The sequence below is a fragment of the Hyperoodon ampullatus genome (assembly GCF_949752795.1).
Source record: "Hyperoodon ampullatus genome assembly, chromosome: 1".
Classification (NCBI taxonomy): Eukaryota; Metazoa; Chordata; class Mammalia; order Artiodactyla; family Ziphiidae; genus Hyperoodon; species Hyperoodon ampullatus.
In genome coordinates, this window is record NC_136914.1 from 129,144,435 (window position 1) to 129,162,517 (window position 18,083).

An 18,083-nucleotide genomic window follows, 5' to 3' on the forward strand; every position below is an offset into this window, starting at 1 on the left:
AATATAAATAAACAGAAAGTCTATACAGCAAAGCGCAGCAGTTTGGTGACAAAATGGAATAACATATAAAGTATTCACTGGCTTGCAGAAAAATAAATGCTCAATAAATATTAAGAATTATCTTTACTTTTAAAAGGAAAAAGAGGGAATGGATATCCATGACATGTAATTGTTTTAAATCAAGTGTACTTTCTTTTCCTTAGCTAACAAGGTCCTTGGGACAGACCCTTAGTGCAGTATAAAGTTTCTAAAAATCAACCACTTAAATTTTGGGTGCAGGTGGCCAAAATGGACAGTCTCCTATTCAAAGAACTTAAAGTCTAGTAAGGGATACAGATAAGTAAGCAAAATTACAGTAGGTTGTAAAACTGTGTTACAAAGGGGGAAAATATGTAAATAATCCCACTCCCCTAATACAGGTCTTTTTCACTTTAGATCTTGATTACTGCAAGTCACCCATCCTCCTGCCTTCAGTCTCTCTGCTTTTACTCTCACCTGCCAGAGTAACCTTTCTAAAACACACACAATCAAAAAAAAAAAGTCTACTTCCCTTTCCAGAAATGAGTAATGTTTCTCTCTCAGATCAGATTCCAACTTTTCAATCTAACAACTTCTACACTCCTTAACAGAGTCAGTAAATACAGAATTTCTAGGGTGACATGTATAACTGAAAATACATATATAATGCTATAAATTTTATTTGAAAAATAATCTTCATTTTCATAATGCAAATGACAAAGTAAAGGTTAACAAATCTTCTCAGTTGGTTGGAACATGGTTTTAAAAAGCCTGGAACATGGTTTTAAAAAAGTTTTAAAAAGACTAGATACCCTTCATAATCTGGCACCCAATACCTACCTTCCTATTCCCTGCACCCCCATTTCAGGACTTGATCAACTCTCTTGAGCACTGCAACACCTTTTAACTGCCTTGAATCTTCTTCTTCTAAAAATCTATCCTCAAGGAGTTTAACATTGCTAAAAATTTAAAGAAATTCATGTTCATCAAGAGGAACCCAGTTAAATAAAGCATGGCAAGTACAAACAGAACACCGCACCAACATTAAAATGATGAAAAGGTATCTACAAGATCTTATTAATTAATCCTTTGCTTACCTTTTCAGTTTCTGGTTACTCTCAACTCACTCACTTCTGCTTTACTGGATTAGTGATAATTGTTGAACAAATTATAACGTTTTATGTAATACTCAGAAGTGTTAAGCTTCTACCAAGTATCTTCCTTCACTAGACTATAAGATCCGTGACAGCAAAATCCATATCTTTTTTAGTCTGTATTATTCCAGACTAACACTTGAAAATTTGCTAAGTGTTTCAGCACTTCATCGTGTTAGCCAACAAAATAGGTAAAGAAATATTTGTTTAAAACTATTTAAAAAACAGTAACCCACAATTTTTTCTCTATCTTCCCTCAGACATTTGTACTTGATCCTACTCTCACACTTCCCTTAATAAAATAAAATTCACCTCACACAGTCCAGCATTATCAGGGACTATGTTAAGCATCGTTAAATCTTTACACCACCACAGTGAAGTGGGTATGAGTGTTCTCATTTAACACATAAGGAAACTAAGCCCTAAGATCACAGTTAGAAAGAAGCTGAGCTGAGAATCAAACCAAAGTGAAGCATACTCCAAACCCTGGGCTCCCAATCAGTATACTATACTGCCTTCTAATACTCCTTATTCTATATCCTTCTCTAAATTCATGCTATGATGAAATTTGCAAGGTACCTTTTTTTTTAAGTGTGGGAAGAGCTTTCATAGATATTTTAAAAGGCAAGTCCCATTTATCTGTGACTAGATACAATGGTAGAACATGGTAGGTATACAAAAATGTTTCCTGAATGAAGGCAGTTGCTATTATTCAATTGAAGAAAGAACCATCTCCTCTGGAGTTACACAGTAAGAGAGATCTAAAACTTCTGACTCCCAAACTGCTGCCTTAGCTCAAGACACCACAATCCAACCTTTAAATATACAAAAAGGATACACACATGACTCTTCAAGTCATTTCTCAAACCTCTACGAACCAATTCATAAGCTTCTTCCTTTTTTCCCAAACAGTTCAATGTTAATCCTTTCATAGCCAGGGTTTCTATTTTTAAAAAAAAGAAAAAGAAGAAAAGGAAGAAAAAAAGAAAAAGAATTTAAAGATAACTAATAACAACAAAAATGGTAACTGTAATCTCAAAAACAAATGTTACATTATCCTGAATATTTAAAACTTCAAGGAGATCCCTGGGAAAATGTCCAGGTTTTTACAAAATTAAAATACTTGTTAAATTGATAAATGAAGTAACTACACATTTCTATACTGTAGGCCTCCCTAGATTTTTTTTTGATAAAAAGATACAAAAATGCATGAATATCTGGTAATCCATATGCTAACAAGATAAAATCATTTTCCTACTGTTCAGGGGAATTCCATGACCTTATTAAATTACTCCTTTAAAGTATGAAAAACTTTATCTTGAAACAGACTATCTCTGTGAACCCAAGTTACATAAAGGTTGAATTCACTGTTCAACTATTTAAATATACAAATAAATTACATTTCTGGTTTTCATAAGTTTATTTTAAAACGATTCTTTGGGATTACTATTAAATATACAAGTAAAAGAAGATGTCAGACACCTGTCATTCACAATCCACAGATTAAAAAAGAGTTGAGGAAAATATTTATTTTCAGAAAGGGAAAAACAATATTTCTAATTTCACAATGTATATTCTATGAAACACAAATGAATATAAAATATTCATTATGATTAATGTCTTTTAGGACTACAATTTAAAATTTATAGAAAAATTAACTACGAATAAAAGATAAGGATTAAACATATTATCCTGAGGAAAAGTCGACATTTATAGTAAAACATAGATAAAGAAATGTAAGCGGGCTTCCCTGGTGGCGCAGTGGTTGAGAGTCTGCCTGCGGATGCAGGGGACATGGGTTCGTGCCCCGGTCCGGGAAGATCCCGCATGCCACGGAGCAGCTGGGCCTGTGAGCCATGGCCGCTGAGCCTGCGCGTCCGGAGCCTGTGCTCCGCAATGGGAGAGGCCACAACAGTGAGAGGCCCGCGTACCGCAAAAAAAAAAAAAAAAAGAAATGGAAGCAAAAAAAAAAAAAAAAAAGGAAAAAAATGTGTATAAAATCATCATAAATCATGCATAAATTTAAAGGAAAAGGAAGCAAACAAACAAAATATATTTGGCAAGTAGCCAAATTAGCAAGGTACTGTAGAAAGTAACACTTTGTTGTTAAACAGGTAAAATCTATTCTTGCAAGAAACAACTTCAAGTGTCTTAATTAATGAAAACCCAGGTTGTCAGTAAGTTTAGAACAAATCATAACTTACGTACTGTTAAAAAGTATTTTCAATTAAATTATGACACTGCATATGCAACCTGATTTCAGATATGTTAAAATATGAAGGGAAATTGCATTTTAGACTCAATGAAAGTTGGTACTCTGCTGTACTGAAACTCTATGGTGACTATACGACTAAAAGTTACATTACCATTATGCATACTTTTGGAATGAATATAAAACAACCTCATATCCAACTGGCTAGCAAAACTTTTTTTTTTTTTTTTTTGTGGTACGCGGGCCTCTCACTGCTGTGGCCTCTCCTGTTGGGGAGAACAGGCTCCCGATGTGCAGGCTCAGTGGCCATGGCTCATGGGCCTAGCCGCTCCGCGGCATGTGGGATCCTCCCGGACCGGGGCACGAACCTGTGTCCCCTGCATCGGTAGGCGGACTCCCAACCACTGCACAACCAGGGAAGCCCCAAAACTATTTTTTAACAAGGAAATGGAGAGAGAAAATTTTAGATACTTTATTCTCACTGCTTTCTATCTTTAAACAATTTTATTACTATAGTGAAAGTACGTGAGAGTAAAGATAGCTAACAGGGAACTATTGCTCTCTCCCTCTTCAATACTAAGAGAACATTATCAAATTAATTAACAAAGAGCCATGTTTCCTAACTACAAATCAGACCTGTGAAAGCTTATTTTTCCTTTGCTTCTTTACAAGTTTATCCTACAAACATCTCACTGTCCAATTTTCTACCCTCACACAGGCAAAAGCTATGTAACTTTCAAAATCATGTCTTGAACATGACTGTCTTGAAAAACTAATTAAGATACAATGCTAAATAAGAAGGTGCTGGTTCATGAGCAAAGACCCCAAATGGATACTTTCTGAATAAGCTTATTGTAAGGAATAAAATTTCTCTAGCTCAACCAAAGTTCTCAAGCAAAATTTTCTTGTAACATTTTAAATAAACTTATTTATTAAACTTAAATTAGCATATTTGTCTTACTAGGTTCTTTTGCCTTTCCTGTGGTGCTAATATTAGAAATAGGAATAAATCAGAACTCAAGTAGATTGTGTTATCACTTTCTTGACAATAAATTCAAAGTATTAGTATTAAACATCTCACAGGAGCCAAGGATAAGAAGGTCCATTCTCTCTGGAAAACAGTCTAGGCACCTGGGATTAACAGAACCCAAATAAGTGAAACCAGGTAAGTAAGCAAAGCCTTACCTACTTATGCTTACAAGCAAGTGTACAGTATTTACACTTACCTCCATGCTCAGCAAATTTGGGGTTAGAGAGGATTTGTTTACAGAATTTCAATCCATTTCTGTACTGTTTATGTTCATAACATCTCTGTCAAAACAAAAGAGAAAATTTTAAGTTTAGCAGGAAATGCAAACAATTTTAAATTCGGTGCTAAATTTTTGATTCTGTTAAATAGAACAAAATGATCACGTTATTTCCATATTCTCCTAAATCCCACTAAAACGCAGTTTAAAAAAATAAATACAGGGAGTTTTCTGGTTGCTTAGTGGTCAGGATTTGGCACTTTCACTGCAGTGACCTGGGTTCAATCCCTGCTCAGGGAACTGGATACCGCAAGCCACACTGTGCAGCCAAAATTAAAAAAAAAAGAAAGAAAAAGAAAAAGGAAGGTTCAAATACAGAAAGTAAAAGCAAGACAAAGGGACAAAATATACATTGGAAAAAATAAGAAAATCATTAGCTTACTCCAAAAGGTCCAACAAATGTTAATAATATGAAAACTGAAAAAAAAAAGGTGTAGAAATTATATTTTAAAATAACATTTTCTTTTTGCTGAAGGAAACAAGTATCTGAAGCCACAAGGGACAAACAAGTGCATGCAAATTAACAAAGGGGAAAAAAGGCCCACACTATGGCACACCATAATGAAAATGCAAAGCCTGGAAATAATGGTCCTTAAAAACTTCCAGAGAGAGGGGCTTCCCTGGTGGCGCAGTGGTTAAGAATCTGCCTGCCAATGCAGGGGACAAGGGTTCGAGCCCTGGCCCAGGAAGATCCCACATGCCACGGAGCAACTAAGCCCGTGTGTCACAATTACTGAGCCTGAGCTCTAGAGCCCGCAAGCCACAACTACTGAGCCCACGTGCCACAACTACTGAAGCCTGCGCACCTAGAGCCCGTGCTCCGCAACAAGAGAAGCCACCACAATGAGAAGCCCGCACAACACAAAGAAGAATAGCCCTCACTCACCGCAACTAGACGAAGCCCATGCGCAGCAACGAAGACCCAACACAGCCAAAAAAATAAAAAGAAAAAACTTCCAGAGAGAAAAAAACAAGTCACATAAAAAAGATCTGTAATCAGAATAGCACTGAACTTTTACTCCAAAGTGACAATGGAATATTGCTAAAAGCTATAAAACTACACACAGCCTTCAAAATTCAGAATTCCTTACCTAGCTAAACTGTCAATCAAGTATATATACATATATATATATATATGTAAAATGACAGTTTAAAGCTTCTCAGAAAGTTAAAATTTTATCTCTCTGCACTCTTCCTTAGGAAGGTATTAAAAGGAAACAAAACAAACAAAAAAGATAACATGGGACTTAGTAAATAAGTAATCTAATGCAGAAAAAAGAACTAGAGAACAACCACTCCAAAATAAAACAGTATGCCAAAGGCCACCATGGAATAGGTTTCTATCAAGGACAAAAACAGAAAATTTTATTTATAAACACCTGACAGAAATACAGGCACATTTGGGGAAAAGGAGCAATGGGTCTATAGAAAACCAGGCAACTGAGTAAGTAAGACAGGTATTAACTCCAAGAGAAATAAAGGCTTATATAGAGAGTGTGGTGGTCTTAGTGTAATATTTGGCTCAACAATAAAAAATACATGTAAAAATGTAAACATTTAATACTGGTTTATCAAAATATTGTGATATAAGTATAAAGAGAGAAAGACAAGTGAGCAAATGTGTGAATGATGAAGTTCCAAGTCCTCATTTTCCATAAACAGAAGTCAACAAATGTCTAAAAGTCATGTATCAAGAAATACTGTTATAGGGACTTCCCTGGTGGTCCAGTGGCTAAGACTCCATGCTCCCAATGCAGGGGGCCCAAGTTTGATCCCTGGCCAAGGAACTAGATCCCACATGCCACAACTAAGAATTCGCATGCCCCAACTAAAGATCCCGCGTGCCGCAACGAAGATCCTGCGTGCCACAACCTAAGACCTGGAGCAGCCAAATAAATAAATAAATATTTTTAAAAAGAAGAAAGAAATAATGTTATATTACTAAGCAACAGAAAAGCAAATACCAGAGAAAATGGCTAGAAGGACTGAGGGTGCTTGATTCTGGTGTGGGAAGGTATGGAGGGGATGGGGACGGGGGGGTGAGCTGACAAATTCTTTTTCATCATAAACCTTTTAGTGCTATCTGACTTTTAAGTATCACCATGTGCTTTTATAAAAATAATTATTTTTAAAGCACTGTATTCATTACAGAAAACATCTTAAAGATATGGTACTCTATGCCAGATTTCACTGTCATAAGTTTAAACAAATTTTACTCACAATTTTTAAAACAATACATTCAAAATCTAGGAGGGGTAGTTAATGCAAATGATAATAAAATCATAGAAAAATGTGGAGAAACAAAAATGTAAAATTTTACATTCAGCACCATGAAATCAACTGCTTAAAACTCAATGCTACAGCCAACTACAGAGCTGTCCTATAATCAACTATGTACTCACCATCTCTATTTTGTTGTTCACATCTCAAACCTAATACACTATCCAAAACACAACTGATTTTTCCCCCAGAATCTATTCACCAAGTCTTCACCAACTCAAGAGATGTCCTTCCCTCAACTCACCCTCACTCAGATGATGAAGCAAAAAACCTAATTATCCTCTGTGCTTTCCTTCCCTGACACTTCCATTCTCTAGTAGATCCATCAGTTCTACTTTCTCTGCAATCGTTTCCTCTCAGCCCTTCCCACAATCAACAGGCAAAGTGATCTGGGGGATAGGAGGGAGGGGAAAGCAGAAGCAGTAACGTAACCATATGCAGCCAAAGAAACATACGACTAAGCAACTAAATTTAGTGTTCCTACTTACTTAGCAGAAAGCCTAAAAATAATTTTTCTTATAATAATTAAAATAATAGTAAAAAGCATTAAAGGAAGCTATGACATAAAGACTAGGCTAATTAAAAGTGACACTCCTAACTTGTCACTGTTTTCCAGGAACTACATACATACAAAGAATAGTTTAAGCACACTATTCTTTTTTATTTTTTAATAGATCTTTACTGGAGTATAATTGCTTCACAATACTGTTAGTTTCTATTGTACAACAAAGGGAATCAGCCATATGCATACATATATCCCCATATCCCCTCCCTTTTGAGCCTCCCTTCCTCCCACCCTCCCTATCTCACCTCTCCAGGTCATTGCAAAGCACTGAGCTCATCTCCCTGTGCCATGCTGCTGCTTCCCACTAGCTAACTATTTTACATTCGGTAGTGTATATTTGTCCATGCTACTCTCACTTCACCCCAGCTTCCCCCTCCCACCCCATGTCATCAAGTCCATTCTCTATGCCTACCTCTTTATTCCTGTCCTGCAGCTAGGTTCATCAGTACCATTTTTTTTTTTTTTTTTAAGATTCCATATATATGTGTTAGCATACGGTATTTGTTTTTCTCTTTCTGGCTTACTTCACTCTGTACGACAGACTCTAGGTCCATCCACCTCACTACAAATAACTCAATTTCATTCTTTTTATGGCTGAGTAATATTCCATTGTATACACGTGCCACATCTTTATCCATTCATCTGTCAATGGACATTTAGGTTGGTTCCATGTCCTGGCTATTGTAAATAGTGCTGCAATGAACACTGTGGTACATGTCTATTTTTTTTTAACATCTTTATTGGAGTATAATTGCTTTACAATGGTGTGTTAGTTTCTGCTGTATAACAAAGTGAATCAGTTATACATATACATATGTTCCCATATCTCTTCCCTCTTGCGTCTCCCTCCCTCCCACCCTCCCTATCCCACGCCTCTAAGGTGGTCACAAAGCACCCAGCTGATCTCCCTGTGCTATGTGGCTGCTTCCCACGAGCTATCTATTTTAATGTTTGGTAGTGCATATATGTCCATGCCACTCTCTCACTTTGTCCCAGCTTACCCTTCCCCTCCCCATATCCTCAAGTCCATTCTCTAGTAGGTCTGTGTCTTTATTCCCGTCTTACCCCTAGGTTCTTCATGACATTCTTTTTCTTAGATTCCATATATATGTGTTAGCATACGGTATTTTTCTCTTTCTGACTTACTTCATTCTGTACGACAGACTCCAGGTCCATCCACCTCACTACAAATAACTCAATTTCATTTCTTTTTATGGCTGAGTAATATTCCATTGTATATACGGGCCACATCTTCTTTATCCATTCATCCGATGATGGACACTTATGCTGCTTCCATCTCCTGGCTATTGTAAATAGAGCTGCAACGAACATTTTGGTACATGTCTCTCTCTCTCTTTTTTTTTTTGTGGTACGCGGGCCTCTCACTGTTGTGGCCTCTCCCGTTGCGAAGCACAGGCTCCGGACGCGCAGACTCAGCGGCCATGGCTCTTGGGCCTAGCCGCTCCACGGCATGTGGGATCTTCCCAGACCAGGGGACGAACCCGTGTCCCCTGCATCGGCAGGCGGACTCTCAACCACTGCGCCACCAGGGAAGCTCCATGTCTCTTTTTGAATTACGGTTTTCTCAGGGTATATGCCCAGTAGTGGGATTGCTGGGTCATATGGTAGTTCTATTTTTAATTTTTTAGGGAGCCTCCATACTGTTCTCCATAGTGGTTCTATCAATTTACATTCCCACCAACAATGCAGGAGGGTTCCCTTTTCACCACACCCTTTCCAGCATTTATTGTTTCTAGATTTTTTGATAATGGCCCTTCTGACTGGTGTGAGGTGATACCTTATTGTAGTTTTGATTTGCACTTCTCTAATAATTAGTGATTTTGAGCATCTTGTCATGTGCCTCTTGGCCATCTGTATGTCTTCGCCATCTGTATGTCTTCTTTGGTGAAATGTCTACTTAGGTCTTCTGCCCATTTTTTAATTGAATTGTTGTTTTGATATTGAGCTCCATGAGCTGTTTTTATATTTTGGAGATTAATCCTTTGTCTGTTGTTTCATTTGCAAACACTTTCTCCCATTCTGAGGGTTGCTTTTCGTCTTGTTTATGGTTTCCTTTGCTGTGCAAAAGCTTTTAAGTTTAATTAGGTCCCATCTGTTTATTTTTGTTTTTATTTCCATTACTCTAGGAGGTGGGTCACAAAAGATCTTGCTGTGGTTTATGTCAAAGAGTGTTTTTCCTATGTTTTCCTCTAAGAGTTTTATAATGTCTGGTCTTACATTTAGCTCTTTAATTCATTTGGAGTTTATTTTTGTGTATGGTGTTAGGGAGTGTTCTAATTTCATTCTTTTACATGTAGCTGTCCAGTTTTCCCAGCACCACTTATTGAAGAGGCTGTCTTTTCTCCACTGTATGTTCTTGCCTCCTCTGTCATAAATTATGTGACCATATGTGTGTGGGTTTATCTCTGGGCTTTCTATCCTGTACCACTGATCTATATTTGTTTTTGTGCCAGTACCACACTGTCTTGATTACTGTAGTTTTGTAGTATAGTTTGAAGTCGGGGAGCCCGATTCCTCCAGTTCCATTTTTCTTTCTCAAGATTGCTTTGGCTATTCGGGATCTTTTGTGTTTCCATATGAATTGTAAAATTTTTTGTTCTAATTCTGTGAAGGATGCCATTGGTAGTTTGGTAGGGATTGCATTGAATCTGTAGAGTGCTTTGGTTGGTATAGTCATTTTCATAATATTGATTCTTCCAATCCAAGAACATGGTATATTTCTCTGTTTATGTCATCTTTGATTTCTTTCATCAGTGTTGTATAGTTTTGTAAGTATAAATCTTTCACCTCCTTAGGTAGGTTTATTCCTAGGTATTTTATTATTTCTGTTGCTATGGTAAATGGGATTGTTTCCTTAATTTCTCTTTCTGATTTTTCATTGTTAGTGTACAGGAATGCAAGAGATTTCTGTGCATTAATTTTGTATCCTGCAACCTTACCAAATTCATTGGTTGGTTTTAGGAATTTTCTGCTGGCATCTTTAGGATTTTCTATATATAGCATCATGGCATCTGCAAACAGTGACAGTTTTACTTCTTTTCTTCCAATTTGTATTTCTTTTATTTCTTTTTCTTCTCTGATTGCTGTGGCTAGGATTTCCAAAACTATGTTGAATAAGAGTGGTGAGAGTGGACACCCTTGTCTTGTTCCTGATATTAGTGGAAATGCTTTCAGTTTTTCACCACCGAGTATGATGTTTGCCGTTTGTCCTATATGGCCTTCATTATGTTGAGGTAGGTTCCCTCTATGCCCAGTTTCTGGAGAGTTTTTATCATAAATGGGTGTTGAGTTCTGTCAAAAGCTTTTTCTGCATCTACTGAGATGATGATATGGTTTTTATTCCTTAATTTGTTAATATGATGTAAAGACTAGGCTAATTAAAAGTGACACTCCTAACTTGTCACTGTTTTCCAGGAACTACATACATACAAAGAACAGTTTAAGTACCCTATTCTTTTTTTTTTTAAATAAATTTATTTATTTATTATTTTTGGCTGCATTGGGTCTCCGTTGCTGCACGTGGGCTCTCTCTAGTTACAGTGAGCTTGTGGTGCGCAGGCTTCTCATTGCAGTCGCTTCTCTTGTTGCAGAGCACAGGCTCTAGGCACGCAGGCTTCAGTAGTTGTGGCATGCAGGCTTCAGTAGTTGTGGCTCGCGGGCTCTAGAGTGCAGGCTCAGTAGTTGTGGGGCACAGGCTTAGTTGCTCTGCAGCATGTGGGATCTTCCCAGATCAGGACTTGAACCCGTGTCCCCTGCTTTGGCAGGTGGATTCTTAACAACTGTGCCACCAGGGAAGCCCCCTAAGTACACTGTTCTTAAAACCCTCAATTTGCTTTCTAAAAATTTATTTCTGTAAAAACGTAGTAAGGGAACTTCCAGTTTTAGCCATGATGGAGTGAGGCTGAACTTGTCCTTCTAACATAAACAACAAAAGTAGACAAAATGTATAAAATAACTGTTGCTAGACACTGGACAACAGGCAGTGCAGGATTGTGAACCATGGGTTGGGGGGACATGATACACTTGGTAATATCACTGTTTTACAGATTATAGCACAGGGAGAAGGATCCGAAGCAGAGCACAACAGTCCACAGAGTTGAAGAAACAAAGATTGAAGTTCAAGGAGGCTGAGGTACTGAAAGTGATGGAACTATTCAGAGAAAGACATCCAAATATCTGCATGGGGTCCTCGTGCATCTGTTGCCAGAGATTACAAACCTAGTTAGTAGCAAAATTCCTAGTTAGTGTTGGCGGGCCTAACAGTCTAAGTCTTCTGAGTCCCAGTTAAGAGCTCTTTCCATCACATACAGAAATTTTATTACATTTTATTAACATAAATATTATTAAAGCCAAGAGTTTTCATCTTTTAACAGATCTTCTAACCAACAAATTCAACTTTTATCTCACCTTTTGTTCCTTTGCTTACTCAGTACTATAATCAAATAGGCAATAAAAATGCCAAAAATAAGGTGACAAAAATGAACACACACAGATTAACCAATTTGTTAATTCCCCCAAATAACTAACTTTACCAAAGGAAAATGAAAAACCGAACTCCACTTTCTTTGAATGAGATAATAATACTATAGCACTTAGTTTTTTATTTTATCAAACTTCAGAAAAGTAATTAAGTTTCAGTTCCTAATGATTATGCTCCCAATTAATGAAATTTGGCGGCTGCCCATACTGAAATTATACTCAATGCCACTAACCCAATTATCTTCTGTGAAGGTGACCCATAAAAATAATTGAGAATGGCATACCATTCAGTGTGCATTTAAGGAAACAGACCTCAATGTCTTTTTTTCCTAAAAGCACTACTCCTACAACAGGTCACTCATAACAAATGAGAGTAGTATTCTCACAGTTTAATGGAAAGAGTAACAGCAAACATTCAATTTACTTTACCCCCCAAAAATTTCCTTGAAACTTTTGCTGTTGCCCAAAGATAAACTCTAGTAGCATACAGGGTTTACAAGAAAAATAGGAAGTAGTGTATCATATTCAACAATTTCTTTCCTCCAAACATATAAGGCCAGATCTATGTATAATTCGGCTTTAACACAGGTTTGTCTAATCAAAATGGAATCTTATCAAAGCAGTCTTAAAGTATAACAGAAGATAAAATCATAAGGAGTCCTTTTTTGAACCATTCAAAAGGCGTAAATGTACAAAATGAAAAAAATAATGTGCTCGTTTTTAAAAATCCCATGTAACACTATCACTAAAGTTCATTCTACAGAATCATGGGACTAAAGCTACCATGATAAGATTCTTTTTTTTAAAACCATAAGATACTTAATGCTGCTTTAATCAAACCTGTAGACTTAAAGTAAATTTTTAGAGAATTTACTTTTATTTAGGTTGAGAGATGCAAATACTACATACAGTATACTTTGAGCAAAGGTTTCACATCAATTCATTTAAAACAGGCTTTATAAAACAACGTTGTGGGCAGACATGTTAAGTTCTCCACAGGAGAATCATAAAATTAAATAAAAATACATGTCTACAATCCCATCTCTGAAATTCTTGTATTTCGGGAGTTCTTGAAATTTCAGAATTATAAATAAGGGGTTCCCTTGGTATGGAATGAATGCCATAGTATTCTGTTTGTCACCTTGCCTGTAACATGAACATATGTTAATTCAAGATTAAACATAATAGTTTCAAAAATATTAGAATATTGTAGACTGTTAGCTTTCATTAGCAGCTAAATTTTAAAATATTAACAGTGTGCTACAGAAACAGTAAAGCAAAACAGGATATAATTCAAACAGAATGAACTGTTCAAATCCTGTGTGCTAAATGCTGGCACCATACACTGAGACTCCTGCTTCTAAAATGTCTAGGAATAACTGACACCAGCTCATGCTCCTGCCAAGCATAAAACTGGTTAAGTAAATATGAAATAATTATTTTCAGCCATTGGACAAGAGCCAACACAGGACTGTGCTCTCAGAAGGGAAACAAGGTAAATCCCGAGAAAATCTTTTTTTTTTTTTTTTTTTTTTGCCTATAGGCATTTTCCAGACTGCATAATAGAGAGGAGGAACACGAGTAGAACATGTCAGTCTTACTGACCTAAGCAGATATCTGAGATAGAAAATGCCTGAAGAGCTGAAATTTATGGAGCAGGGTATTAGAAAGAACTGTTCAGAGATGAAATTTCAGAAATTTGTACAAGAGTTTTGGTCAAGTATTAAATTGATCAGGTACACTGCAGAATTCTACTCAAGTTGGCCAAGAACAACTACCAAGTAGCATTAGCTGAACAACTATGGATGCTTATACATGGCTGGGAGACATCTGAGTTCCAAACATCCAGTTAGAGACTTCATTAAACACTCCAGGATTCATCAGAGACACAGAAATGCCACACCTTGGGAATAAGAATAATCTAGAGCCACTTTTATTAAAGCTTAAAAACAAGAACAAGCTGATGCACAAGCAAATTAACCATCTGCCAAAACAAAACTCTATTACAAAGGACAACAAGATCCAGATACTCAATATCCTAGTGTCTATAATACACATGACAGAAAAACAAAAATTATTAGAAATGTGAAGAAACAGGAAATTGTGACCCATGACCTACAGAAAAAAATTAATTCACAAAAACAGATTCAGAAAATGATAGAAGTAGCAGACAGACTTTAAAACAGTAACTATTAGGGGCTTCCCTGGTGGCGCAGTGGTTGAGAATCTGCCTGCCAATGCAGAGGACACAGGTTCGAGCCCTGGTCTGGGAAGATCCCACATGCTCGCAGAGCGACTGGGCCCGTGAGCCACAACTACTGAGCCTGCGCGTCTGGAGCCTGTGCTCCGCAACAGGAGAGGCCGTGACAGTGAGAGGCCCGCGCAGCGCAATGAAGAGTGGCCCCCGCTCTCCACAACTAGAGAAAGCCCTCACACAGAAACGAAGAAAGACCCAACGCAGCCAAATAAATAAATAAAATAAATTAAAAAAAAAAAAAAAGTAACTATTAAATAATTTTAAAAGATTGAAAGGAAAACATGAAATAATCAGAAAACAAATAGGAAATATCAATAGAGAAATGGAAACTATTAAACCCAAAGAACCAAGAATCTCAACAAACTCCAAGCAGGATCAACTAAAAAAAAGAAAACAACAAAACAAAAAGCAAACAAAAAACGAGGCACATCACAATCCAAATGCTAAAAAATAAGGACAAAAGAGAAAATTATAAAAGTAGTCAGAAAAAAGCCTGTATTCTAAAAGGTCTCCAATTATCATATCAGCTTCCACCTTAAGAAAGTAGAAAAATAAGAGCAAATTAAACTCAACATAAGCAGAAGAAACAAAAGAAAAAAGAACAGAAACAATGAAATAGAAAAGAGAAAAATAAAGGAAATCAGTAAAACCAAAATCTGGTTCTTTGAGAAGATCAATAAAACTGATAAACCTCTAACCAAATATGGGCATGACCACAAAAGTACACAGCACAGCGAAATAACTAGAACCCCAGCTTTCTAGACAGAGGATGAGAAGAGGCCCAGGGAAACAAAATATCAGGAAGATCACAGAGGAGGCAGAACTGGAGAAAGCAACCCCATAAGTTGTTTATGAATTCCAGGGTTCATAAACATGCAGTCTTATTCACAGCACACCAGACTTTGAGAACTGAACTAACAGATACATTGTCCAGGCCCCAGGTCAGCTATTGGATGGCACATAAGCAGGACAGATTCAACAGTACTACAAAGATTTTAAAAACAGAACTGATAGTAGAACTGTGACATGGCAAATAAAGAAACTAGGCTATTTACATCAATAGAAGATAGTGACATATAAAATTCAAATATAATACATACAATTTATGGGGGGTGGGGTTGTTTTGTTTTGGCCACACCGGGTGACATGCAGGATATCAATTCCCTGACCAGGGATTGGACACGTGTCCCCTGCAGTGGAAATGGAGACTTAACCACTGGACCACCAGGGAAGTCCCAATACATACAATTTAGATTTGGCATTAACGTTACATAATTTTCTTTAGTATTAAATATACCTTTCTATTGTTTTCCTTCAGCTAATGCAAAAAACATTTTATCCATCAAAACTGATTAAAAGGAATGCAGCCTCCAATCAAGCTAAATGATAAAAGCCAAACTTAGCTTTAAAAGTCAGCCATTTTGAAACGATGCCTGGGATTTGACAAAATAATCCAGGGGGTAGGAGTCATAGATGAAAAAGAATGCACTGAAAGTTGGTAATTGTCAAACCAAGGAGATAGGTTCATTATATTATTATCTTTGTTTTCATATGTTTGAAATTTTCACAATTAAAAAGTTAAAAAGAAAATGAGCCTTAGCTATGCTAAAGTCAACTCAGGAAACATTTATTAACTTACTAGGAGCCTGGCTAGCACTTAGTAGTGCCAGTGTACTGGAACTACTTTTAGTAGTCCTACTTCTGTAGAGCAGACAGGTATGGAGAAAGAGCAACTTCAGTCTTTAGACTCAGAGCTATAGCTATTTAACGTTTTAAATAGCTAATATTAAATAAAATTTAAAATTCTTCAGTAAAGCTCCTCAGTCACACTACCCACATCTCAGGTGTTCAACAGCCACATGTGACTAATGGCTAACATATGGAAATTCAGATGCAGAACATTCCCATCATCACAAGAAATTCTATTGGACAACGCTGCTCTAGAGCCTACAGTTCAAATCTTAGAAAACACTTAGACAGGTTTGCATCACTGGCTTAATTAAACTTATTAGAGCCTCAACTGTGTCACCTGCAAAATGTGGACATTAACAACCTTGCAGGGTTAAGGTGAGATTTAAATACAAATGTATATAAAGAACCTGAGTAAGCACTCAATAAAATGTTTAAATAAAGCACTACGGTATCAGTTACGGCTTAAAATATTTAGACCCAACACAGTTTGACTGATTATAGAGAAATCTGAAAGCATAAACTGAATTAAAATATACAATCAAGAGGAACAAGGTGTCTATTCTGAGATGGCTTAAATGTTCTTGAAAGGGGCATAGGCTGTACTGGTTTATGACTTGTCAAAATTAAAAGAACAGTATGCTCAAGACAACTAATAGAACAGTACACTCAAAACCTGTGCATTGGGCTTCTCTGGTGGCACAGTGGTTGAGTCCGCCTGCCGACGCAGGGGACACGGGTTCGTGCCCCGGTCTGGGAAGATCCCACATGCCACGGAGCGGCTGGGCCTGTGAGCCATGGCCGCTGAGGCTGCGCGTCTGGAGCCTGTGCTCCGCAACGGGAGAGGCCACAACAGTGAGAGGCCTGCGTACCGCAAAAAAAAAAAAACAAAACCAAAAACTGTGCATTTCACTGTAGGTAATTATACTTTAAATTTTTTTAATGTTTTTTGAAAAGAAAACATAGGAACGCTGAAAAACTACCTTTATCCTCCCTTTCCTTTAATTCTTTTAGTTGGAGCTTCCATTTGCAGACAATATGTTAGCCTTTTATATCATACAATTTCTGGCAAACTATTACAACCATGAAAACAAATCTTAAGAATGATTTTTCCCCCTCCTAGTTTCATACTATTTTAAAAAATAAGTCTGTCTTAATTCTATAGTAAACGTCATCTGGTGCAAGTGGCCACACAGCTCTTGTTGGTGCCAGCTCGCTCTACTGAAATGTTTTTAGCTATACTGAGCCAAACTCTATCACCTTCTAATTTCTGTTTAGTGATTCTAGCTCTTAAGACTTCAGTTTTCTCTTATTCAAGCTAAACATCTTTGTAATTTTAGCTGTTCCTTATATGAAAGTTTTAAGTCCTTTGACCTTTTGTGCCACCCTCTGAAGTCGATACAGTGTTGTTCCCATACTTGTATATTTTATAAAACTAGTAAAATTTCAAAAAAATTAGACAATTTAAATGGGGTTGGGGACTTCCCTGGTGGCGCAGTGGTTAAGAAGCCACCTGCCAATGCAGGGGACAGGAGTTCAATCCCTGGTCCAGGAAGATCCCACATGCCGCGGAGCAACTAAGCCTGTGCGCCACAACTACTGAGCCCGCACGCCTAGAGCCCATGCTCCACAACAATAGAAGCCACCGCAATGAGAAGCCCTCACACCACAACAAAGAGTAGCTCCAGCTTGCTGCAACTAGAGAAAGCCAGCGTGCAGCAACAAAGACCCAACGCAGCCAAAAAATAAATAAGTAAATTTATTTTAAAAATGGGGTTGCTTGGGCCTCCCTGGTGGCGCAGTGGTTGAGAGTCCGCCTGCCGATGAGGGGGACACGGGTTCATGCCCCGGTCCGGGAAGATCCCACATGCCGCGGAGCAGCTGGGCCCGTGAGCCATGGCCGCTGAGCCTGCGCATCGGGAGCCTGTGCTCCGCAACGGGAGGGGCCACAGCAGTGAGAGGCCCACGTACTGCAAAAAAAAAAAGAAAGAAAGAAAAAAAAGGGGGTTGCTTAATTTTAATTTTTCTAAATAAACACTCTTTTAAAAATCTGTCAGTATTTCACAAAACAAAGGCACTTCAAAAATTTAAAGTAACAAGT

The 18,083-nt window shown here is 37.4% G+C and overlaps 1 protein-coding gene across 2 annotated transcripts in view; it reads right to left on the minus strand.

Moving 5' to 3' along the window:
• Positions 1-18,083, minus strand: part of NAA15 (N-alpha-acetyltransferase 15, NatA auxiliary subunit) — a gene marked incomplete at its 5' end in the record, with an annotated part of 78,197 nt that overhangs the window by 47,298 nt on the left and 12,816 nt on the right. For both annotated transcript variants that reach the window (XM_079702779.1, XM_079702778.1), the window contains 2 exons: positions 2,011-2,115; positions 4,611-4,695. In XM_079702779.1, coding sequence (XP_079558905.1) covers positions 2,011-2,115; positions 4,611-4,695 — 190 coding nt within the window. The remainder of the gene's footprint in view (positions 1-2,010; positions 2,116-4,610; positions 4,696-18,083) is intronic.